At 33.4% G+C, this 26736-nt stretch overlaps 1 protein-coding gene across 1 annotated transcript in view; it reads left to right on the forward strand.

Moving 5' to 3' along the window:
• The window catches only part of LOC133322369 (putative uncharacterized protein DDB_G0271606), a 49838-nt gene extending 37968 nt beyond the window's left edge, over nt 1-11870 (forward strand). Inside the window, 1 exon segment of the mRNA XM_061531371.1 lies at nt 11735-11870. Within this exon segment, the coding sequence (XP_061387355.1) occupies nt 11735-11870 (136 nt within the window).
• The last annotated feature ends 14866 nt before the right edge of the window (nt 11871-26736 follow it).

Genomic DNA, 26736 nt, shown 5'->3' on the forward strand with positions numbered 1-26736 from the left:
TGGCCAAAACAGACCTAAAGTTGGTCAGTAATTTTTGTAAGTACGAAATGAAAGGTAGTCGCATGTAGGGTGTGTGTGTTTGTGTGTGTAACGGACAGGCAATGTGCGGTGGTTTTTGGTTGAGGGCCATATTTACAGTTTATATATCATGGGACCACTACTGAGTATAAGTTGACAAAACTATACAACAAACACACACATACACACTTATACGAACTTTACAAAAGCAACAACAACAACAAAATAGCAAACTTTACTCCACTAACGTGGTTTTGCACTTTACAACTTTTCTTCATTTTGGAGTACCTACATACATACAAAGCTATGATGATACGTACAAACTAAATGGCAGCAGCCGCAGCAGTTGCAACAACAAGATAAACACCAAACACACACACACACATTTTTACATTACTTGTTTGTTTGTTGTTGCGTAAATCAGGCCTATATGAGAGTAGAGTAGTAGCAACAACAGCGACAACAACAATAAGGCTCCAAAAATATAAAGGACATGGACAATAAATGCCAAAAACTCAAGAAAGAAGAAAAATCAGCCAGTCAGCCTATCAGCCAGCTTGCTTGCCTGCCAGCCAAACAAAAAAGCTTTCGGACGTACGAACACAAGCAACGACACCAAAAGATGACATTAGCCACGGTAGTGAAATGTGAAATGAAGAAAATAAAAAAAAATGAACTAAACCTAAAAACCTGCCCAAAATATAAGCATACATTTGTCAAATGACACTCAATTACTACAAAATTCCAAATGCAACAAAAACAACAACAAAAGTGCATTTCGACGTTTTCGACGCTGCAACACAATATGGCCAGAAAACAGCAGAAGACTGTGTGGCTGCAACAAAAGCAATAATAATAATAATGCTGGTAACAGCAGCAGCTAAACATACAAACGCACACCCGTACATACACATACTTACAATTAAGAGTATAGGCTGACAGACGGACACCAGATTTTTCTTTTTTGTCAAAACATATGAAAAAGACACAGTGGGGGGAAATTATATTTTTTAACATCACACAAGGAAGTTAAATATGTACGTTGTCATTGAAGAGGATAGTTCTTAAAAATCTTTAGCGCGGAACAACTATTTACTGAATCAGTGATCCGCCAATTTATAGTAAATGAATGAATAGATTTTACGCGACATATTACAAACCAGAAAAAACGTAAGAAGAGTTACAATGGATAGTTACGAGTGTTTAAGCGGCCATTCATGCGTTTGGGGTCTTCTGAACTAGGATTTTCACTCTTCTAAGTGAAGTCGCGGATGACGCGAGTGATGTGGGAAAGAAACGCCTGCTTTCACATCACTTTCTTATTTCACATACTAGCCAAATAGAATGAAATATGTTCTGGAAGAAGCACTTCAAAGTGCTTTTCTTCGGCAAAACTGGACATGTGGCTACTGTTCTGCTTGCGCAACATATGATGGCAAATTCTGAATGATACTCCAAAATACTATAAAATATTATATTTGTTTATTAACATTAAACCAGTGAGCGGAGCAGTATAGTCGGACGGGGTCGACCATATGATACCCTACACAACTTCCAAGAAAATCTAACTTTCTGTGGTTCTATGTTCTGAGCTGGGCAATATTTCGCGATATTTGCACCTTCATGACAGAGTAGAGGTCAACATATATTACTAGTATTCAGTACAGCCCTTCTAATTAGTTGTTCAGATTCCCTTCACCGTGGGTTGTGTTGTGATCGACTCGAAGAAACACAAAAAAAGTTGTCGGTCCAGTTCATCCCAAAATTATTATCTGATCATCACCAAAAATTATAGGCGTTGTCCTTTACCATATCTGGATCCTCATGGAAAAATTCAAAATATATTTCCGCCCTCTAGTGTGGTAATTTGTTACTTAATAATATATGAATACGTAATCAACTGTAAATATTTAAGTGTAACTCCCACATCCGAGTACATACGACAATATAATTGGCACCAATTTAAAGGTCAACCACTCCTCTTGGATATACAATCAACTTCTCGGGTCTATATTCTTCAGGACTAAATATATACGCCAAAGAATACACATTTTGTAATTTTTCACACAAAAGTCAGGGTCCATTTGACCCGCAAAATATTGGCCAATCTTTATCAAAACAGGCATGCTTATTCTTTGGCCCAATCCCCTTCTCCATGAAAATTTCGCGGTGTTTGGGCCATAATTGCGGCCTCTGGAGCGACCAGAAAAACCGAAAAAATGATGTTTTTTGTCATTTCATCCCATAAATATTAACTGATCTTTACCAAAAAACGGGGTCTTCATTGGCCAGAACCCATCCTACACGCAAAATTTCGTGATGATTGGGCCATACCTGTGGCCTGTGTCGTGTTTACAAATTATAATGGACGGACGAACGGACACACATGTCTAGATCGACTCAGCTAGTCGAGATATGATCGGTATACTTAAAGGTGGGTCTAGGACCAATATTTCGCAGCGTTACAAACTCTTGGGGCTGCACAAAGCTATAATACCCTAACAACATAGTTGTGTAGGGTATACAAATCAGAAAAAATTTTCGCAACTTGTAATTCTAATACATGATAATAATTACATCCCGCGTCGGTTTAGCTCCGTCTCTCCATTTCTGGAAATATTCAATAACTTTTGAAATATGTTGCTTTTACTCATAGGATTTCTGATATTGAAAATGGGATATATTTGTCTAAGTTTATGTGTAGCCCTTACAAAATGGCTTCCCAAATTTTTGCTATTTTTAGGAATTTGGACACATTTTCTTTTGAGAATCAGACATGTTTTTTATACCCTCAGTATTGTGGCTAATGAGCACTTCGAAGCAAATCTACAAATGTGGCTACTGTTCCGCTTGAGCAAAGTAGGATGGCAAATTCTGACTGATAATCCACATTTAGTTTGCCTGGCTTCAGCGTGCAACGATTTTCGACTCCAGAAATTATTGTTGAAGCGATCAAAAACCATGTTCTGAAGGTCCACTCCTGCTGATTCCTCCTATCTTTAAAAAATCGATATCAGACGAATGAAGTATTTGATATGAACCAAAAATCCGTAGACAGCTCTCACAAAGTGTAAAAATGTTCAATGTTTATAAATCCAATATCAGGCGACTTAATGCCGGAGGTGGGTCCCGTCGGTCCTCTCCTTCTGGTAACTCTCCCAGAAGGGGTCAGTATTTCATATACTTGTACTTTTAATATGAAGCCAATTGAATTACCGATGTGTTCAAGATTATATCGAAACCTCATTGATAGAACATATACTATATATAAAGTGAATAATTAAACCTTTTGTGTAATTCATAAGATATATCTGTCGGCACGGACACTTTGTTACTTGTTTTTATTTAATTCGATCCTAAGACTTAAAGATAGAGCCGATTTATTGTGTGATTTTTTAAATTTTTTTTATCGAAATATTTTTTTTTGTTTTTGACATATTTGGCATAACTTTATACGATTTTAGAAAATAATTCGGACGAATCCGAGAGTTGTACATATTAAGGAATGTATACTGAATTTATTGAAATACAAACATATAGGGGTTTATTGACATGGAACGAGTAAAATTGAGAAAATGTCATCAAAACGTCAAAATATCGATTTCTCATCTTTTGAGGACCCCACCTAATATCGTATGAACAACATTTTTGCAGAATATTGTAAAAATAGCATCTTGTGATAATTAGAGTCCGGTTTAATAAATTAAGGACGAAAAGGACACACAAGAAATTAAGTTAGAAGGACTAAATATTCTACAAAAAATTCCTTTTTCGATTTTACTACAGAAGTGAAATCTCAACAAATACATACAATAGATACAAATCAAGATATGAGACTATATAGACAGGTATAATACGGTGGCCAGCAAAAAAAAATCATCCATATCTCCGAACTTTGAGAAATATTTCCTTCTGGATTTTCATCAAGGTATTTATCCCCATTTTTGTTGCACAGTCTAATAAACCTTCTACATGTAGTTTTCTTCTCTTTTATGTATTGAAGACCTGTAAAATTGATTAATTTGAATTTTTCCTTCAACAGAAATATTTTTATAATTTTTGTAAATTAATCAAAAATAATTTCCCCCCACTGTGATGCATACTATACTCTACTCACGGATGAGATTCCAAAAAAAAAAAAAAAAAATAATAATATGAACGAATAATAAAAAAAAAACAAATAAATACTAAAATACTATAAATGCAACATCAGACAAGAACAACACCAATAACAAGAACAACAACAACATCAGCCAGCACCATGATGATGGTTGGCTTTTACGAACAAAATATATAAAAATAATATAAAAAATACTAAAAAGTGACAGGACACAGTCATAGTTTGCAGCGTTAGCAGCGTGTACTGACAACGTACTTTTTTTCCATCGTATTTTTTTGCGATTGCCAAAAAAAGTAGAAGTGTTCAGTGTGTCATGTAGTGGAAGTGGTAGTTGCAGTAGTGGCAGTGTTCTCTGCCAGGCGACGGTAGCAAAAGCCAGTTTTGAGTTTGGAGCTCAAGAAAAAAAAATCATAGAAAAGAAATTAAAAAAATAAAAATAATATTATTAAGAAGAAATTGAGAAGAAAGGAAATATATTTTTGATTAAAAAATAAAAAAAAGAAGTTATGTGAAGGAAATTAAAAATAATAATTTAAATAGTATTTATTTATAAAAAAGAAAGTTCGTAAAAGTCCTTTTAAAGTAACTAACCAAAAGTTGAACGTGTCTTTTTTATTGTTGAAAACGTGTAACGGAAACGGAAGTTTTGTGTTTTGTTAGTCAGCCACACACACACGATTGTGCCTTCGTCGTTGTTCGCCCTTTATTATACACGTTCCACTTGGTTGCTGATGATGTTGATGTTTATGTGGTGTTATGGTGTCAAATAAATAAATGTAAAAAAATTATAATAGAAAAAATAAAATTTATTTGAAAAAGAATAGGAATCAAAGGAACTTCCTGCGGAAAAATGTCACGATTTTAAGGCAAAGCGGAAGTTTTATGCTAATCAGAGTAGCAGAGTTGTAGCACAAAGAAAAAATAATAATATATATTAAGCTATAAGGAAATATGTAAAGTGTCAAAGGATTAAAAATAATATAATTAAATTTGAAGAAGATTCCGTTTGGATGTCAACATTGCTGCAGTAACATCACGTTGTAGGAGAGGCAAGGAAAATTGCTCTCCACTAGACAACCCCTAGCATCATGTTCCTAGTTAATGCCATTAAAAATGGTCTTGAAAAACTGTAAATATTTATTTTTTCCTTCCCCCTATTTTTAATTTTTTTTCTTAACCTCTTTTTCCACTCTCTCTATTTTTCTCTCCTTTTGAAAAAATTAAAAAAAAATAATATTTTTTAAGATAATATAAAAATATTTTTCTAGCCTATTTTTGCACTTCAAGCTCGAATTTTGAACCATTTTTTCCTCTTCTCTACTCTTCCAAAGTCAATATGCGAAATCTATATATTTCCACAGCCTCTTTCTCTTCTTCGACTACACAGCATCTTATATTTTCCTTTTCTACAACTGTGCCGTATATTCAGCAGCAGCAATAATTAATTTTTTATACTATTCAACGTATTTACCCTTTGACCCCGTTTTCTGTTTTCAATGTTCCCCATTTTTGTTTTTGTTGCAATTTTGTTCTCAATTTTTTTTTCTTCTGCTGCTACTTTCTGGCTGCTAGCCTTATTTTGTCTGTGTGTGTGTTTCCGCATATATTATCATTTAACCTTAAACCGCTTTTATTTTGCTGGGTATATTTGTATATCATTTCCAATTAATTTAAATAATTTTTTGTGCCGATTCTATTCATTCTCACCTTCAGCTTCTTTCTTCTTGAGCGAAATTTTTGTACTTGGCTTCATTTTTTGAAAATATATTTTTAAGATTTTTGCTCTTGATATTTTATATTTTTTCTATAAAGACTACATACGCCTGAGTCTATTGTAAACAGGGATGTAGTTGAAATGTTGCAGGCATCAAATAATTGAATATTTTTTGGGAACTTGAGGTCCTGAAATACACGTCCGAAATTTAAAAAGTCATAGGGCCCCTTGTGGAATATCTACACATTATTTTAATTACCTTCCTACTTGTAGGAAGGAATATTTGAAGATAATTTTTAATAATTTCTCCTCGAAACAGTTCCCAAACCAGACGTTGCCAAATTAAGGATGTTACTCCTATTCTCAGTATTCCCTTATTCCTTTCAGTCGTTATCCAATTGCCTACCACTTATGTCCTTCCCAGACTAGACGTTTCCACATTAAGGATGTTACTCCTATTTTCAGTATCCCCTATTCCTATCCAGTCATATCTTTCCCAATCCAAAATTAACATATTTACGAATCCCCCAACCGTTCCTTCTCACATGGTTACCAAACAATTATTATTTTTTTTTTCTTTATTGAGAAGACATGTTCCCAATCCTGAAATTAACTAAACATGCCCCTTACATACCCCTCATCATGTAGCACCCTTCAAACCATATACTCAAATCATTGTCATCAATTATTTGTGTGTTTGAAGAAATCGTCTGTGATTTCTAATTTTCGTATTGGCATTCGATATAAATTCGAAATATGAGGGTATTATGCTGTACGGATGATGTGAACTGATTTCTCTTTACTTATTATCGTTGCTGTTGTTATTGGGTGGAAAAAAATTGATTTAAAAGATTGAAGATTTGTTGCCAAAATCTATATTTTCCCCAAGAAGATTATTTCAAGGTGTTTTTTTGTGTATGTGTGACCATGTGGATATTTTTGTATATCTGCAAGATTAGATAAAATTTTTGCTACAAAAAAAGAGCAACGCCTTAAATTCTTTTTTGGACAAAAGAAGCAATATTTCACAAGAAATTTAATGACCATTGAAATGATTTTGAAATCAATAATATTGAGGGTATGATGTCAAAGGTAAAAAATTATGGGTTTTAAAATAAAATTGGGTCAAAAGTTATTCACAACGAAAACTATCACCTTTTTAAGGTATATGAATTACCCTTTGATATAAAAAATTGAACCGGGGTTGAAAATAAAAATGTTGTACTATGAGGTTTATTAAAATGGATTAATTGGTAATACGCTGTAGGAAAACAGAGGTTTATCTGTTTATTTTGAGAAGAGAGCGGTTTATAAGGACCAATTGGTCAGTATAGAGGTCACAAGTCCTTATAAAGACCAATTGGCATTTATAAAATCCTGTTTTCCCTATACCGACTAATTGGTCTTTATAGAGACCTATGGTCTCTCAGTAGATCTGTGGTATCTATACACTTCCAATCAGTCTGCTTACATACCAATTGGTCAAAGGCCTGTGACCCCTATACAGACCAATTCGATTATATAAAGCTCTGTGTTCCATATACAAACTCATTGATCTTTATACATACCTCTGCAGAACTGTGATCTTTATTTACTTTTAATCGGCCTCTATACAGACCAATGCCTTTATATAGACCAGTAAATCTGTAGAGAGACCACACATGTACCATTGCTCTGTATAAATCCAATTGTAAGGGGAAGTGTTTTTATAAATCCAATAGAAAATACATGAGCTGTAATGAAAAGGAGGTTAGGAAATTTAACTTCAATTGACAGTTCAAAATGAATGAGAATTTTTCTTTGTTTTCTTGAATTCTCGTTCGTCTATTTCGTCCTTATTTTCTTGAATCATAGAGTATTCCACAAAAAATAGGTCATAAGATTTCAGATAGGGTATCGATATTCGCAAAATGACAGGGAATCGTTATTCGTAAAAATTTTCTGTTTTACCACGTTTTAAAATTTGCCAGATCTGAAGCTATAAAGTGCAGCGACAAATAAAGTGCGCAAACCGAAAATACATAAAGTCGTCTATATTCTAAAATCCACACCGCTCTCAAGGAGAAGTGGCCATTCTTGGTTACCATTTTTTTACTTGGAGTAAAGTTTTATTTTTATTCATACATTATATGACATTTTTTCCGACATCTTGACTCTTTAATATGCAATCATTATAGGTTCCGCATATGATGAGTATAGAAGGTTTAAATATATGTACCCATTACACTGTGCCACAAAATCGTCGCCATGGTCTTGAAAGACCTTGGTGAGTATATGAAATCCCAGAGGAATATTTTTTTTTGTTGGCGACCCATTATACTTGAGGAGAAAGCTTCATATCGGGATTTGTAGCTATTGCATGCATTTTTTGAGATGACATTGCTGCAGTAAATTCGAATGATTTTATTTTACCTATTACCTAATTCCGTTATCTAGGGTTATTTAGGGTCCATCCGTTAATTAGGTGCTACCCGAAATGTGGGTAAATGTTCACCAAATATAAAATTACAGCTACTTTGAAAATCGTGGCCAAACTCCCCATAATACCAATATTGAACCGTTTTTACGAAGTTTTGCCACCCAGTAAAAGGTCTAAAAATACCAGTGAACGGAGCAGTATATTCGGACGGGGCCGACCATACCGATACCCTACACAACTACCACGGAATTCCAACATCCTGCAGATGTTTACTCCGAGCCTGGGCAATATTTCGTTATATTTGCACCCTCTGTCCCGAATATTGTGTGGTGATGTTCGGCTTATAATTGTGGCCAATAAATCGATTCGAAAAACTAAAAAAATATATTTTCTGTCCACTTTATCCCAAAATAATTATCTGATCATCACTGAAAATTATAGGCGTTGTCCTTGGCCATAACTGGAACCTCATGGAAAATTTTAAATCGATCATCGCTATATTTCCGTCCTCCAGTGTGGTAATGAGTTACAAAATAATACATTAATACGTAAGCACCAGTAAATATTTAAATGTAACTCCAACATCCGAGTTCATATTATACGATAATATAATTGGTATCAACTTAACGGCCAACCACTTCTCGGGTCTATGTCCTTCAGAGCTAAATATATATGCCATAGAATACAAAATTTGTCATTTTTCACCATTTGACCCGCTAAATATTAACCGACCTTTATCAAAACAGGCATGCTTATTCTTTGGCCCGATCCCTTCTGTACGTAAAATTTTACGATGTTCGGGAAATAATTGTGGCCTCTGGAGCGACCAGAAAAACCGACAAAAATTTAGTATTTGGTCAATTTTATCCCCTAAATATTAATTGATTTTTACGAAAAACATTAGGGGTCTTCATTGGTCAGAACCCATCCTGCATGCAAAATTTCGTGAATTTTGATCCATAACTGTGGCCTGTATCGTGTTTACAAATTATAATGGACAGACGGACGGACACACATGTCTAGATCGACTCAGCTAGTCGAGATATGGCGATCGGTATACTAAAGGGTGGGTCTGGGACCAATATTTCGCGGTGTTACATACGCTTAGGGCTGCACAAAGCTATAATATCCTGACAACATAGTTGTGAAATTTGATTGAAAAATGTGCCCAAAATTCCAAATACCAAACCTTCTGGAAATATTAGCTCCATCTTAAATATTTGTCACAGTGTATATTCAAATTTTTAAAGCTCTTTTTTAAATAAACGAATTCAAACGCGATTCGGCAGAGGAACAAGGCTAAATCTGCATTAGATTTTCTTCGGACCAAGAATATAAAATATTTATACTTAATTGGGTCGCCGGTGAATATGCAATATGGAATAATAAATTACAATCACATATTTTGAGATTTAAAATTATGACTTTTACAATAAAATACAAAGGATATTGGATATTTATATGGGGAAGAAGTCTTGACTTATTTCAACCAGGGCATATTCTTACACTGAGTATTCGATTTAATAACCTAAAATGTTAATATCAATAACAGTGCCACCCTGTGATCGATAGCAGGGACACAATTCTTTGATGAAGTACAGACGTAGTCCTGTGATCGATAGCGTCATCATTGTTATGAACATTAAATGGTTAGTATCTATGCAACACACACGACAGTGCCCTCTGACGGCAACGGTATGTACTAAGATGTAATTTGACACATTTGAACCCTGTGCCCATATTTACCCTATTGATGAATATTTTACACTGAAAAGGTAGGCGTAAAACCGACTGAAATCATTTTGACCTATTTCAACCTGGGCATATTCATTCCTCTTGGGATTCGATTTAATAACCTAAAATTGTAAAATCAATACAGTGTCATCCTGTGATCTATAGCAGGGACACAATTATTTCAAGAAGTACAGACGTAATTCTGTTGTCGATAGCATCAACATTGTTTTCAACATTACATGGTTCGTATCTCTGCAACACACACGATAGCACCTCCTGACGGCAATTGTCTGTACTAAAATGTGATTTGACACCTTTGATTACTTTTTGAACGTGTGTCCATATTTACCCTACTAATGAATATTTTGCACTTTAAAGTTTGGACTCATTATGAAATACAACTTTTCGAATCCGTTACACATTAGAGATAATTTCTATAGACGAAAAATACAAATAATTCTGAATAGTTTTGGGATTTCATTGATATACGATGAAGAGGTTCAGCCAACAAACATTTAATGCTCTTAGAATCCGAAATTTGGAATTACAACGACAAAGTGTGAGCTTTTAAGGCATAGATATATGCTGGTATTTTCTGCTATGATGAGTTTTTTCCCCTGTAAATCTAAAATTCTAAACAAAAGGCAATTGTTTTGCAAAATTAGACTAGGGTCTTCTAATGTTTAAATTCTGTCCGTACTTGTTTTGTGGGCTACTTCAAATAATACATTTTTATAGAAAATCATCCTTTACATTTCATTGTGGTAATTATAAAAAAGTGTTATACAACATACCTGACCCGCTAGGACAATTTTCTACATATGCCAAATTAAAATATTTCAATATGAATATGTACTTTATAGAACGACAGGGCAAGCATGTCACTCTTAACAAGTGCGGTCCATAACTGCGCATACGCCTTTATTAAAAATTAAAGTGGCGGATGACGATAATATATCTAAATCATTTCTGATTGTTGAGATGGACGGTCTGTTTTCATATCGATAATAATAATAATTTTTTCTACATCCTCACTTATTCAGATGTATTCCTGTTGTTCAGATATATTTTTGTGCAACACTTTTCAAATACCATTCCATTCATATGTATTCTATAAAATAATATTTTTTTATGAAATACAATTTTTATTACCTCTTCCATAATATTCAACGCTAACCTGCATTAGAAAAATGTTAACACTATCATAAACGGTTTATTTTATTACCTACACTCGAAATGTCAAATATAGCATTTAAATTTTTAAATCTCATAACTTAGTCATGCTAAAGCAAAAGCTTATAACAGTCGGTCAGTTGCAACACTTGCCAGCACTGTTATCTGGAAGGAAAAAAAGAGCTTTGCGAAATTTCGTTTCGACATTTTCCACCAAAAACGTGTCAGTTATGCCAATAACATTCGCAAAAGAAACGGAAAATAAAGAAAGTGGAGAAAAATAAAAAAACAACCTCTACTAACTGCGGCACCAAAGTCTCCTCGTGTACACTGTCATGGCTAAAGCTTTACAAAAATAGTAACCTCTGTCTAAAAAAAGAAGGGTTGTGTTGTTTGGTTTTGTTGTTTTGATTTTCCTTCGTATGGTTTTTCTTTATTTCTATTTGTAAACAACAAAATGAAAACACCACTTTTACGTTTTATTTATAAACCTCGTCTTTTTTCATTCGACCACGTTAGTTGCAGTTTCCTCTTTCATTTGCCATTCCGTCAAAAGTCAGGCACAAAACAAAACTACACAAAGTGATGGTGATTATGATTTCTGTGATGATGATGATGATTCTTGGCACCATGATGGTGGTGATGATGAGGATGATGACGATGACGTTGGTGACGACAATCACGAGGACTAGGACAACTATAAGGACACACGATTGCCCCAAAACGAACTGTAATGGAACTATGATGATGACATACATTTTCTTCGTCGTACAGATAGGCATACAAATACATAAATTTATTGAGTAGAAATAAGAGTGTCATTTTATATAGGCATCCATGTTCAATAATTTTGTTGCACTTAAATGGTTCTCAGCATTCAGTAAATTTACGTTGGCAATTTTAATATTTAAAGGAATGGAATTTTTATAATTTTTGAATAAATGATAATTAAGTACAAAAATTAATTAATACCAAAATAAAAGTGAAAAAAATTTAAAAGTTACAGTCAAATAAACAAACCAGTAAGGTGAGCAGCATAATTGGTTATTCTATACAACTATCCATGAAATTTAACTTTCACCGGATATTAATCTACAGTCAGGGAATATTTTGCGATATTTAAATTGTTTCTATGACATGTAATGTAATTTATAATATTGTATCTTATTAGAATATGCAAACCGCTTTTCCATTTTCTTATTTCAAAAGATTTTATATCGGATTAAAGGTCAACCATCCCTCTTTAGACACAGGCAACGTTAATAGACAAAACTTTTACGGAGTTAACATCTATGCCATAATATCGATTTTTTTTATTATTTTACTGAAAATTCTAGACCTATTTGACCCGCTGAATATTGATCGATCATCATAAAAACGATCATGTTAGTAGGGTAAAAATGGGCACTATAGGTTTTACACATACCTTTTAAGTTAAAAATAATCATCAGTAGGGTAAATATGGTCATGCGTCCAGAAGTAATTAAAAGTTTTAGTTCAGACATGTGCCGTTGTTATGTGAGTAGCGTGTAAACGAACGAATGTCGAAAACAGTGTCGCCCTGTGATCGATAGCAGGGACACAATATTTTCATGAATTTCAGGTGTAACCCTGTTATCGATATCAGGGTGACACTGTTATCGACATTTCTTGGTTTATATCTACGCTACACACATGACAATGCTCTCTGACGATATTTGTCTGCACTAGAATGCAATAGTACACATTTCATTACTTATTGAACTCGTTTCCATATTTACTCTACTGAAGAATATTTTTAACTGAAAAGCTACATGTAAAAACGGTAGACACACATATACGAAAAATACAAATAATTCGGAGCAGTGTTTTGTCATAACTTCTCTTAGACATTTCCAACAAATCAATTGTACTGTATGAAAAATTTACCTTGGATCGTTAAAGTATATGGCTATGTCAACTGAAACCCCAAATTGCAGCCAATTTATGCTGTTATGTGTGATGCGTGTACCCGAACCATGTAATGTCGAAAACAGTATCGACCTGTGATCTATAGAAGAGACACAATCATTTGGTGAATTGTAGATGTAACCCTGTGATCGAAAGCAGGGTGACAGTGTTATCGACACTCCTTGGCATATGACACATTTCATTACTCGTGGAACTCGTGCCCATATTTAACCTACTGAAGAATATTTTCAACTGAAAAGGAGCCTGTAAGAATGGTAAACACAATTTTTATACACTAAATATACAAATAATTCGGAGTAGTGTTTTGTCATAATTTCTCTCAGTTATTTCTAACAAATCTATTGTACTGTATGAAAAAATTACCTTGGATCTTTAAAGTATATGGTTATGTCAACTGAAACCCCAAATTGCAGTCAATGTCTGCTGTTATATGTTTAGCGTCGCCCTGTGATCGATAGCAGATACACAATCATTTGGTGAATTTCAAATGTAAACCTGTGATCGATAGCAGGGTGACACTGTTATCGACGCTGCTTGGCATATGATACATTTCATTACTTATTGAACTCGTGTCCATTTTTAACCTACTGAAGAATATTTTGAACTGAAAAGGTGCCTGTAAAAACGGTGGATACAATTTTTTATATATGAAAAATAGAACTAATTCGGAGCAGTGTTTTGTCACAACTTCTCTCAGACATTTTTGACAAATCGATTGTACTGTATGAACCCCAAAATAGCAGACACATTGATAAAATAAAGTGCTTAGGACCTTAGGGGGTATTCTATCCTATGAGAACCCAACATTTCAAATTGCTGGTACTTCGGTTGAAAAATGAGGCTGGGTCTTAAAAAATCGTAAAATCTGTCAAAGCCCGTATTGGGTACTGTATTGATTTTATTTTCTCTCATGAGGTGTTTTCTTCGAATCCGAAATAATTAATTGTTATCTCATATTCCGAAGGAGGGGACCCTAAAGGTGTCTCAATATGGCCGGCTACATCAGAACAAGAACCTTTTAATTTGTTTTTTTTCGGAACCAGTAATCTCAATCTTTAGTAATATCATAGGTAATTAGAGACCTACGAGATACCTAAATTAGATCGGAACCTTTAAATGAAGGGTGTTTATAACACGTACCGATAATGAAAATTTTCTGTGAGGAAATCTTTCGCCCTCTCAAAATGTCAACGTAAATCTACTTCGATAAAGGAAAAACAACTACAATTGTCGTTAAATTCTGCCGGGCTAAACTTTTTATACCCTGAACCATGAGGTGGGCATTCAAAATACATAACATCAATCAAAACATTAATGTAATGGTTATGCCATGACAAAATGCTGCCAGGAAATGCGAAACTATGGAATCTTGTGTTAGAAAATAGGTCGAGTACATACCTTGAACACACGTCGCCTACCTTTTGAATGGACGCTATGTAGAAACATAGCGTTATATTGAAAATTATAGCCAAGAAGAATCAAAATACCTACAAAAGACCTGGACTAATATATGGGGAGCGTACCAAGAGAGCGATCGATATTTTTAATTTTCGAGGGAAGAGTTACTACCCAGTGATCACATAGCCTAATACCGTAATATGAGGATTATAATATTATGTGGGACAGATTTGTCTTATTTTCGAATCTATTTATCAGATTTTTTTTAATGCGACTTGGATGATACTTAAAATCTGAACTATATATTTCAAACTAATACTGTCATTTATATAAATTAATACCACAAATTATATTGCTTAGTTATTTCCCTAATCTCTACTATCACTTCTAAATGTTATCTCCGATTTTTTTCTGAAAAAAATATACTTCACTCATTAGGCCAATTTTCTTTTTAAAAAATACATAAAAAACTTTCCAATAATTGTGTCTCTTATTATTTCCCCCTCCCAAACTACGTTTTTGAGATTTCATACCTTTAAATGTCTGCCAAAAAGCAAAATAAAAAATCGTAATTGTAGGTTTCACTTCCAAAATGCTCACATGATGCGGACATGAACATATCTTTGGATTTGCACGAACACAAACGTGTTCTGCTGCAGTACACGTAGTACTGATGTGTGACTCTGAGTGGTAATCGTTTTTTGTGTGCTTCTTCTTTTTTTTTGCTACTGTTGTTGTTGTTGTCGTTCTCGTAAGTTGTTCAATGCATTTACACATTATCCTCATTGTAGGTTTTCCAAACCAGTCTCTGTCTGACCATATGTCAGTCATGTTTTTTCCATCATGCCTTTGATATTTATTTTTTTAAACGTTTCGTGGTTAGCGAACATGTTTTTTGTTGTTGGAGAACAATTTTTAAAGGGAAATTGCATGAAAATAAAAATAAAGTAAAATAACTTGAAGTAATGGAAAAACATTTAAAGACAATATTCGGATCAAATATGTATTACTAAAATGGGGGAAATGTAGGCAGGTTTATCAAATATTAAAGAAACAAATATTGATATGCTAGAGAAAAACCAAAAGAAATATTTTTAATTTAGAAATATACATTACTCTTTATAGCAATTTACGTTACTAAAAATGTTTTATGATTATATTTTGACAGCAGTATCTGAGATTTCGATTTACATTTTGTTTTCCAAAAATACAAAAATTAATTTAGATTCAAAAAATAATAATAATTAACAGTTACAGACAAATGAACAAATCAGTAAAGTGGGCAGCATAGTCGGCAATTCTACACAACTATCCATGAACTTTAACATTCTCCAGATATTAATCCCTGGTAAGGAAATATTTTTCCGATATTTAAATTCATTCAAGGACATTTAATATGTAGTAATGGTAAAATTTGAACCATATTATAATATGTAAAGCGCTTTTCGAAATCAGTCTGTATTTCTCCAATATCCGTCTTCTTATTTCAAGGGATTAGATATTAGATTAAAGGTCAACCATCCTTCTTTTAGACAAATTTTGTTGGCCCATTTGACCCGCTGAATATTGATCGATCATCATAAAAAATGTCGGTTAAAAGTAGTCATCAGTAGGGTAAATATGGGCATGCGTTCAAGAAGTAATTAAATGTATTAGTTCAGACAATTTCTGCTGTTATGTGTGTAGCATATACACGAACCATGTATTGTTGAAAACAGTGTCACCCTGTAATCGAAAGCAGTGACACAATCATTTGGTGAATTGCACATGTAAACCCTGTGATCGATAGAAGGTTGACAATGTTATCGACGCTCCTTGGCATATATTTAACCTACTGAAGAATTTTCTGAACGGGAAAGTTACCCGTAAAAACGATGGACACAATTTTTATATTTTTATGTAAAATAAAAATTTTTAAAAAATATCCATTCATTGTCAGTGAACTATAAAAATGTTTAATTATTCATTTTTATTTCAATCACAAATCATATGTTTTAGTTTGTAATCTGCAATTCACCCTTCAGTTATTTATCTCACCTGTTTGTCAAGTTCTTTCTTGCCATTCTCTTGTTTCGAGGTTTTATATTTCGTTATTAAATTGTCAATAAAACAGTCAACTTATATTTTGGCATTGCTCTTGACAACGGACATTTTTGGCACTGCAGTTGATAATTGTCAGCAATTTTGAAATATACCAAAATTTTGTTGTAACACTCTATACTAAGTATAGGGGACACAGACATAATTTTTTAATTCTAAAAATATAATTAAAAACGTCACGCCTTGAAAAGTTCTTAAAAAAATCCACGCCTTGTAGTGGACCTTAAAAAATATTATTTAAAAAATCCATCCTTTTTACGGGTGGTGTAGTGGTCCTTAAAAAAAATATTCTTCAAAAAATCCACCCTTTTTACGGGCCTTGAAAAAATATTCTTTAAAACATCCACGCCTTGTAATAGTCCTAAAAAGATATTCTTTAAAATATCCACGCCTTGTAATAGTCCTAACAAAATATTCTTTAAAACATCCATAAAAGTCCTGAAAACAAATATTCTTTAAAACATCCATGCCTTGTAATAGTCCTGAAAAAAATATTCTTTAAAACATCCACGCATTGGTTAGACCTTTTAAAAAATATTCTTTAAAAAATCCACGCCTTTGTTAGTTAGACCCTTAAAAAAATATTCTTTAAAAAATCCACGCCTTGTGTTATGACCCTTGAAAAAATATTCTTTAAAAAATCTACGCCTTGTGTTATGACCCTTGAAAAAATATTCTTTAAAAAATCCACGCCTTTTTTGTGGTCCTTAAAAAAATATTCTTTAAAAAATCTACGCCTTTTTTGTGGTCCTTAAAAAAATATTCTTTAAAAAATCTACGCCTTGTGTTGTGACCCTTGAATAATATTCTTTAAAAAATCCACGCCTTGTGTTATGACCCTTGAAAAAATATTCTTTAAAAAATCCACGCCTTATGTTATGACCCTTGAAAAAATATTCTTTAAAAAATCCACGCCTTGTGTTATGACCCTTGAAAAAATATTCTTTAAAAAATCCACGCCTTGTGTTATGACCCTTGAAAAAATATTCTTTAAAAAATCCACGCCTTGTGTTATGACCCTTGAAAAAATATTCTTTAAAAAATCCACGCCTTGTGTTATGACCCTTGAAAAAATATTCTTTAAAAAATCCACGCCTTGTGTTATGACCCTTGAAAAAATATTCTTTAAAAAATCCACGCCTTGTGTTATGGCCCTTGAAAAAATATTCTTTAAAAAATCCACGTCTTGTGTTATGACCCTTGAAAAAATATTCTTTAAAAAATCCACGCCTTGTGTTTTGACCCATGAAAAAATATTCTTTAAAAAATCCACGCCTTGTGTTTTGACCCATGAAAAAATATTCTTTAAAACTCCACGCCTTGTTTAGTCCTTACCCCAAATACACCACCTCCAACACTGTAGCGCATAGCACCTAGTCACCTTACTCCCGCCATTTCTAATTAAATTGCATTTTGACCGACTGGCATGACATGGTTGGCATTTTTTCCACACACAAAAGAAAAAAATGCTAATTTCCATTCTGTTCTGTTTCCAATGTGAAAGTTATTTATTATCAAAATAAAAAAACAAAAAATAAATACACATATATGCCAAAAACCATAGTATAGTATGTGGGGCTTCTTTTGACACTCACCCCAGTTGCTCAAAAAATATCAATTGTCTGCCTTTATATAGTTATACGACTAGTTACTTGGTGATCTAGTTACTTCATACCCCAAAAAGGAACACAAAGTAGACTGTTGGATTTTTTTGTCAATTGAAAAGGTTGTCTACGCACATCATACCAGTTCAGTAGTTACTGGTAATGCAAAGGGTAATGAATCGACTATCGAAATGACTGTATACTGGTAACGCAGGCAGGGGACAATTGACTTCCCCAATGACATACACATGTTAAATTCACCAGTCTAGGGCATGAAGTGGTAACTAGTGGTACCTACAGGTAATTAGTAAAATATGTAGTTCATCACCAGTTACTCGAACTACTGGGACTTTACACCTGGATATATGTAAATAATAAAACCAACAACAACTACAAAAACTTTATTGTAACAAAGTAGAAGAAGAACTTAGAAACAAACCAACCAAACAGTTTGAAACATTTATGGTTCTGAGTTTTTTTGTTTGTAGTTCTGTCTTTGTAGTTCGTGTTCGTGGTTGTGTGTCCTTAATTGGGCAGTTTTATTCAAATGCAGCCAGACAAATTAAAAAAAAGAATTTTTGAATAAAAAAAACATTGGAGGACACATTCGTACATACATGCATATATGAAGTGAAATCTATATACGTTATATGTAATTAATATGTTGGGGTGGAGTGGACGAATATATTTAAAAAAAAAATATTCATAATTAAAGTCTGGGAAGTTTTTTCAAAAAGTGTTCTACTAAAATTTTCTTCGTGGATATTTTAATATCCACGCTTAGTATAGTCCTTGAAAAAATATTCGTTAAAAAATCCACGCCTTGTATAGTCCTTAAAAAAATATTCTTTAAAAAATCCACGCCTTGTATAGTCCTTAAAAAAATATTCTTTAAAAAATCCACGCCTTGTATAGTCCTTAAAAAAATATTCTTTAAAAAATCCACGCCTTGTATAGTCCTTGAAAAAATATTCGTTAAAATATCCACGCCTTTTATAGTCCTTGAAAAAATATTCGTTAAAATATCCACGCCTTGTATAGTCCTTAAAAAAATAATCGTTAAAATATCCACTCCTGGTGTAGGCCTTGAAAAAATATTGTTTAAAAATCCACGCTTTAGGGAAGCCTTAAAAAATAATCGTTAAAATATCCACTCCTGGTGTAGGCCTTGAAAAAATATTCGTTAATATATCCACGCCTTTTATAGTCCTTGAAAAAATATTCGTTAAAATATCCACGCCTTGTATAGTCCTTGAAAAAATCTTGTTTAAAAAATCCACGCCTTGTAATGGTCTTTGAAAATATTCTTTAAAAAATCCTCGCCTTGTAATTGTCCATAAAAAAATATTCTTTAATAAATCCACGCTCTGTGCAGGCCTTGAAAAAATCTTTAAAAGATCCACGTCCTGTATAGTCCTTGAAAAAAATACGCCCTGTAGTGGTCCTGACAAATATTCTTAAACAAATCGAGCTTGTAGTTGCATTTGAAGTGTTCTTTAAAAAATCCTTCGCTCTCTCCACCCTATTATTATCCTCATATCTGGCAGCTAAGCGCACAAATAATAATAACACAATTTAGTTGTTACATATCTAAAATGAAAGCATTTAGGCTCGCTTTATGGAAACAACAACAACTTAAATTGTTTATTATATTTTTCCATACACTACCGCAATTAGGCTATGCCAGCCTAACATGTTGTACCGAAGGTATGAATTGGACAACTACCAATTTTAAACACCTAAATATCATTCCATCATATTCTCCATGCACCCATCCATCCGCCCCATTGGTGTTCATGTAAATATTCTAAATGGTCTACAAAATTGAAAGCACAGAAACAACGAAGTATGACGAAATTTTAACAAAATTGTATAACAATTATTTAAAATACGTTCGTTGAACGGTCGGTCGGTCGGTCGATCGCGTCATGTCACGTTAGCCTGACTGCCAGACAGTCGTCGGCAACAAGCAACAACTATTGTTGTCTAGAAACTACTGCTACACGATGCGTGTGTTTGTATTGTTTTCTTTAGTTTGTTGGTGTGTGTGAGTGTGTTGTGCCTGGTTGTTGTGACTACCACACCACCAACACAAATATTGGATGCCTACGGAAATGGCGTATGAGGATACTATTATTGACTATAAGTGTAACAAGACAGACAGACAGACAGCCATATAACACATCAACACATTTTATATTTGCATGTAAAATAGGTGTTAACAGTAGTGAGCTAAATGTTAGCAGGACAAAGGGTTAATTTTACAAAAATATTTTTTCAAGCTCTACATAAGGCGAGGATTTTTTAAAGGAAATTTTTTCAAGGACTGTATAGGGCATGGATATTTTTAACAATATCTTTCAAGGAACAATACAAGGCATGGATTTTTTAAATAACATTTTTTTCGAGGACTATAGAATGCGTGGATTTTTTAAAGAATATTTTTTCAAGGACCACAAACAAGGCGTGGATTTTTTAAAGAATATTTTTTTCAAGGATCACAAAAAAGGCTAGATTTTTAAAGAATATTTTTTCAAGGATCACAAAAAAAGGCGTGGATTTTTAAAGAATATCTTTTCAAGGATGACTACAAGGCGTGGATTTTTTAAAGAATATTTTTTCAAGGGTCATAACACAAGGCGTGGATTTTTTAAAGAATATTTTTTCAAGGGTCATAACACAAGGCGTGGATTTTTTATAGAATATTTTTTCAAGGGTCATAACACAAGGCGTGGATTTTTTAAAGAATATTTTTTCAAGGGTCATAACACAAGGCGTGGATTTTTTAAAGAATATTTTTTCAAGGGTCATAACACAAGGCGTGGATTTTTTAAAGAATATTTTTTTTTAAGGATTAACTCAAGGCGTGGATTTTTTAAAGATTTTTTTTTCAAGGATTAACTCAAGGCGTTGGTTTTTTAAAGATTTTTTTTCAAGGATTAACTCAAGGCGTTGGTTTTTTAAAGAATTTTTTTTTTTCAAGGATTAACTCAAGGCGTTGGTTTTTTAAAGAATTTTTTTTCAAGGATTAACTCAAGGAGTGGATTTTTTAAAGATTTTTTTTCAAGGATTATACAAGGCCTGGATTTTTTAAAGAATTTTTTTTTTAGGCTCTATTTAGAGGCGTGGATTTTTTAAAGAATTTTTTTTCAAGGATTAACTCAAGACCTGGATTTTTTAAAGAATTTTTTTTTCAAGGATTAACTCAAGGCGTGGATTTTTTAAAGATTTTTTTTTTCAAGGATTAACTCAAGGCGTGGATTTTTTAAAGAATTTTTTTTCAAGGATTAACTCAAGGCGTGGATTTTTTAAAGATTTTTTTTCAAGGATTAACACAATATTTTTTCCAGGACTATAGAGGGGGGGGGGGGGGGGGGGGGTTGTTCAAGGATTAACACAATATTTTTTTCCAGGACTATAGAAGGCGTGGATTTTTTAAAGATTTTTTTTCAAGGATTAACACAATATTTTTTCCAGGACTATAGAGAGGGGGGGGGGGGGGTTTCAAGGATTAACACAATATTTTTTTCCAGGACTATAGAAGGCGTGGATTTTTTAAAGAATTTTTTTCAAGGATTAACTCAAGACCTGGATTTTTTAAAGAATTTTTTTTCAAGGCTCACCCCAGGCGTGGATTTTTTAAAGAATTTTTTTTTTCAAAGCCTTAACTCAAGGCGTGGATTTTTTAAAGATTTTTTTCAAGGATTAACTCAAGGCGTGGATTTTTTAAAGATTTTTTTTTCAAGGATTAACTCAAGACCTGGATTTTTTAAAGATTTTTTTTTCAAGGATTAACTCAAGGCGTGGATTTTTTAAAGAATTTTTTTTCAAGGATTAACTCAAGGCGTGGATTTTTTAAAAATTTTATTTTCAAGGATTAACTCAAGGCGTGGATTTTTTAAAGAATTTTTTTTCAAGGATTAATTCAAGGCGTGGATTTTTTAAAGAATTTTTTTTTCAAGGATTAACTCAAGGCGTGGATTTTTTAAAGATTTTTTTTCAAGGATTAACACAATATTTTTTCCAGGACTATAAATGGGGGGGGGGGGGGTTTCAAGGATTAACACAATATTTTTTCCAGGACTATAGAAGGCGTGGATTTTTTAAAGAATTTTTTTTCAAGGATTAACACAATATTTTTTCCAGGACTATAGAAGGCGTGGATTTTTTAAAGAATATTTTTTCAAGGACCACAAACAAGGCGTGGATTTTTTCAAGAATATTTTTTCAAGGACCACTACAAGGACATTACGAAGTAAACCCCAAAGCTTAGCAAGGCTTTGCTCTCAGCTGTAAATAGTTATAATTTTGATTACATTTGAAAATGATGGGTAGTAGCTGGGGTGTGGGGTCTGCTCACTTGAATGCACAGACATTTTACATTCATTGTATGTATGTGTGTGTATGTGTGGATGTTACATATTTATGGACAGACATATAAAAAATATACGCACACACTGTGTGCAGGAGAATTTGTGTTATAATGAAAAGACAACAAAAACAACAACAACAATAAATGCGAATGAACCTACCACAGAATGTATTAGAAAAGTTTTTTGTTTTTTTTTTCATTGCAATAACAACAACAAACTATTATCAGACTAGGCAAAAAACATGCAAATAACAATGTTGAAGATTCTACCACGATGTCGGCGGCGGTGGTGGTTGCAGGCGGCAATGGCAGAGGTTGGCGGCAACAATGTTGGGGTTTTCTATCTGTATGTAGGGGAGACTGGGGCACCTTCGGCATCGGGGCACCTTCGGCAATCGCCTTTTCGATATGAAGCTCTCACCGTACATCACTAGTTTCGATACATAGGTATCGAATATCGAAATAAATAACTGACACAAATTTTGAAATTTCTAGCTAATAAACTTATTTAGATACATGGGTTTTTGTAATTTTAAAGATGTTTTGGTAATATTTCGATTTCTTAAGTATTTCATGTATAAAACTTTTAAAATTTTTAAGGCAATATTATTAAAAAGTGGTTAACTACGATGTGTATTATTATAAAAATATTTAAAAATATAAGTTTTTACAAATCTGATCGAAAAAAATGAAAAAAACTATAAAATGTACATTCGGGGTACATTCGGCATTTTAAAGTGGGGCACATTCGGCCATATACAGATTGTGTAATATTATTTCCTTAAAATGTTTTTGAGTTTGTCTTTAAAACTAATCCTTTAATATTGCTCGAATTCGCATATATAACATCAGACGTGCTTGTATTGACGAAAATGCGATAGAAACCCCCTATTTCTGATGGTGTGTGCGACCTTCAGATGTAAACGTCCGACACTAGAAAATAAAGCCCTATAATTCAAACATTGTGTGGCGTATTCAAACCAAATAGAGCTTTTAGAGGATCAGAATTTCAACTAGACTGATAGCGATGACAATTACCCGGCTATGACTATGATGCCGAATGTGCCCCATCAAATGCCGAAGCTACCCCGGGTTGGGGCACATTCGGCGAATTTGACTTTTTTTACAAAACTGTAAAATTTGTTAACTAATACTATTTTTTTATATCTTTTTTGTACTATTTTTTATAATTAAGAGTCAGAGGACAATAATCAGCCATAAAGTTGTTATATATGTTGAATAATTACTGAGATATAGAGCTCTAAAAAAAAAGTGCCGAAGGTGCCCCAGTCTCCCCTATTGTTGCTTTTGTTTGGGTTTTTGATATTGTTGTTGTTGTTCTTGTTACATTCAGTCACTTACACCTCGTTGAGTTCGGTTTTGGTAACAAAACATGCTGAAGCAAAAGGTGCCAAAAAGGTATTTGGTGGGGAAAGGAAACCCCCCGGGAGAATGCCAGCCTACCAACCAACCAGCTGAGCAACAAACAGTGGAAAATGAAAATAGTCTACATTGTTCGGTTGCCGGTTAGTGAGTGTGTAAGCGAAGGAACGAACGAGTGAATCCTTAAACGTTGCATAAAACGGCATTTTTTTTTTTTGGTTTGGTCGTCGTTTTGTTGGTTCGAATTAAAATGATAACAACGCCAGCGATGAATATAAGGAAAAAATTTAATTTTGCGCCTCAGCGAATCGAATATCGAAAATCATAATTCAATCTAGCGTGAAAGTGGTACCCCCAGCACCACTCCCCTACTCAATCCATGGTGTCTTCGCTGAGCTAATAAAAGTGAAAGAAAAAAAAATAATCAAAAAATGCGCGCGCCTAAAATAAATGTGATATAATGCGAAGGAAGTTAGATGAAAAAAATCGCATGCAAAGCAGCAACAGCATAGCCAACATGATATGAAAAAAATTCGAGTAAATGTCGTAAAAGTTTCTAAATTGCTATCAGCAAGAAAAATGAAGGAAATTTCGTAAAAAAGTTTACACACAAAAAAGTAGCCAAAAAGTGAAAGCAACAGAATCTGAAAATTTTTTACCATGAGAAAAAAATATATTTTTATTTAAAAATCCGTTTTCCTCTTTTTTCTCCTTCTTTTCACACTTGTATGTGAGTGTGCTTTCGTGTGAATGTGCTATTATGCGTCTGAGATTGCAACTCTTATCAGTTGCTGCAAAATGTGCAATAAAAATTAATCTCTTTTTTTGTAGTTTCACTTTTGATAATCGACTATTACAGCAGAGTCATCATGAATCATCATCATTATTCATGGATATATTTTTTGGGGAGGATTATATATTTTTAGAAGGACTTGCTGCATGCATAACACATACACGCATACTTATTTTTGAAATGGTGTGCGATTTGAAACATGTTCGATTTTATTAAATTTTAAATAATAAAATTTTTAATGGTCATTACAAAGGCATCGAATACAAATTATATATATATATATTTTGACGGACATTAAAAAGCTTGGACTTTTAAAGAATATTTTTTTATGGGCCATAACAAGCTAGAATTTTATAAAGAATATTTTTTCAAAGACCGTAATAAGCGAGAATTTAAAAAAAATCATTTTCTGGGAATTTAGTTTGCTTTTTTATTGAAAAATACTTTTTAGAGACCATAACAAGCTTGTTTTTTTAAAGAAAAAAATGTCAAGGGCAACGATAAGTGTGGATTTTATAAAGATTATTTTTTTATAGGTGTACGATAAGAAGCATATTCTTTTATAAAGAAGCATATTCTTTTATAAATCTAGGCCCTGTATAGTCCTTGAAAAAGTAATGGTCATTAAAAATATTCTTTAATAAATCCACGCCTCAGTTGGCCCTTGAAAAATATTCTTTAATAAATCCACGCATGGTATAGTCCACGCCTGGTCCTTTAAAAAAATATTCATTAATGAATCCACGTCTTGTATAGTCCTTGAAAAAACACGTGGTCCTTAAAAAAATCCTTTAATAAAACCAGGCGTTGAAAAACCCCAGGGTCCTTCAAAAAATATTCTTCAATGATTCCACGCCTTGTGTAGCGCTTAAATGAACGTAGGTTCCTTCAAAAAACCATGGTCCTTTAAAAAATATTCATTAATAAATCCACGCCTTGTATAGTCCTTGAAAAAACACGCGTTCCTTAAAACAAATCCTTTAATAAAACCAGGCGTTGAAAAAACCCAGGGTCCTTCAACAAATATTCTTCAATGACTCCACGCCTTGTATAGCCCTTAAATGAACCTAGAGTCCTTCAAAAAATATACTTTAATGAATCCACGCGTTGTATAGTCCTAGAAATAACACGTGGACCTTTAAAACATATCTTTAAATAAAACCTGGCATTGAAAAACCCCAGTGTCATTCAAAAAATATTCTTCAATGACTCCACGCCTTGTATAGCCCTTCAAAAGATTTTCTTCAATGACTCCACGCCTTGTATAGCCCTTCAAAAGATTTTCTTCAATGACTCCACGCCTTGTATAGCCCTTCAAAAGATTTTCTTCAATGACTCCACGCCTTGTATAGCCCTTCAAAAGATTTTCTTCAATGACTCCACGCCTTGTATAGCCCTTCAAAAGATTTTCTTCAATGAATCCACGCCTTGTATAGCCCTTCAAAAGATTTTCTTCAATGAATCCACGCCTTATATAGCCCTTCAAAAGATTTTCTTCAATGAATCCACGCCTTGTATAGCCCTTCAAAAGATTTTCTTCAATGAATCCACGCCTTGTATAGCCCTTAAAAGAACAAAGGGTCCTTCAAACGATTTTCTTCAATGAACCCACGCCTTGTATAGCCCTTAAAATAACATAGGGTCCTTTAAAAAATATTCTTTAATGAATCCACGCATTGTATGACCCTTAAAAGAACCTAGGGTCCTTCAAAAAATATTCTTTAATGAATCCACGCCTTGTATGACCCTTAAAAGAACCTAGGGTCCTTCAAAAAATATTCTTTAATGAATCCACGCCTTGTATAGCCCTTAAAACAAGGACCCTAACCTTCAAAAATATTATTTAATGAATCCACGCCTTGTATAGCCCTTAGAAGAACCTAGGGTCCTTCAAAAAATATTCTTCAATGAATCCACGCCTTGTAAACCCCTCAAAGAACCTAGGCTCCTTCAAAAAT

The sequence above is a fragment of the Musca vetustissima genome, unplaced genomic scaffold (assembly GCF_032173495.1).
Source record: "Musca vetustissima isolate MV318-11 ecotype Yass unplaced genomic scaffold, APGP_CSIRO_Mvet_v1 utg8676, whole genome shotgun sequence".
NCBI lineage: Eukaryota > Metazoa > Arthropoda > Insecta > Diptera > Muscidae > Musca > Musca vetustissima.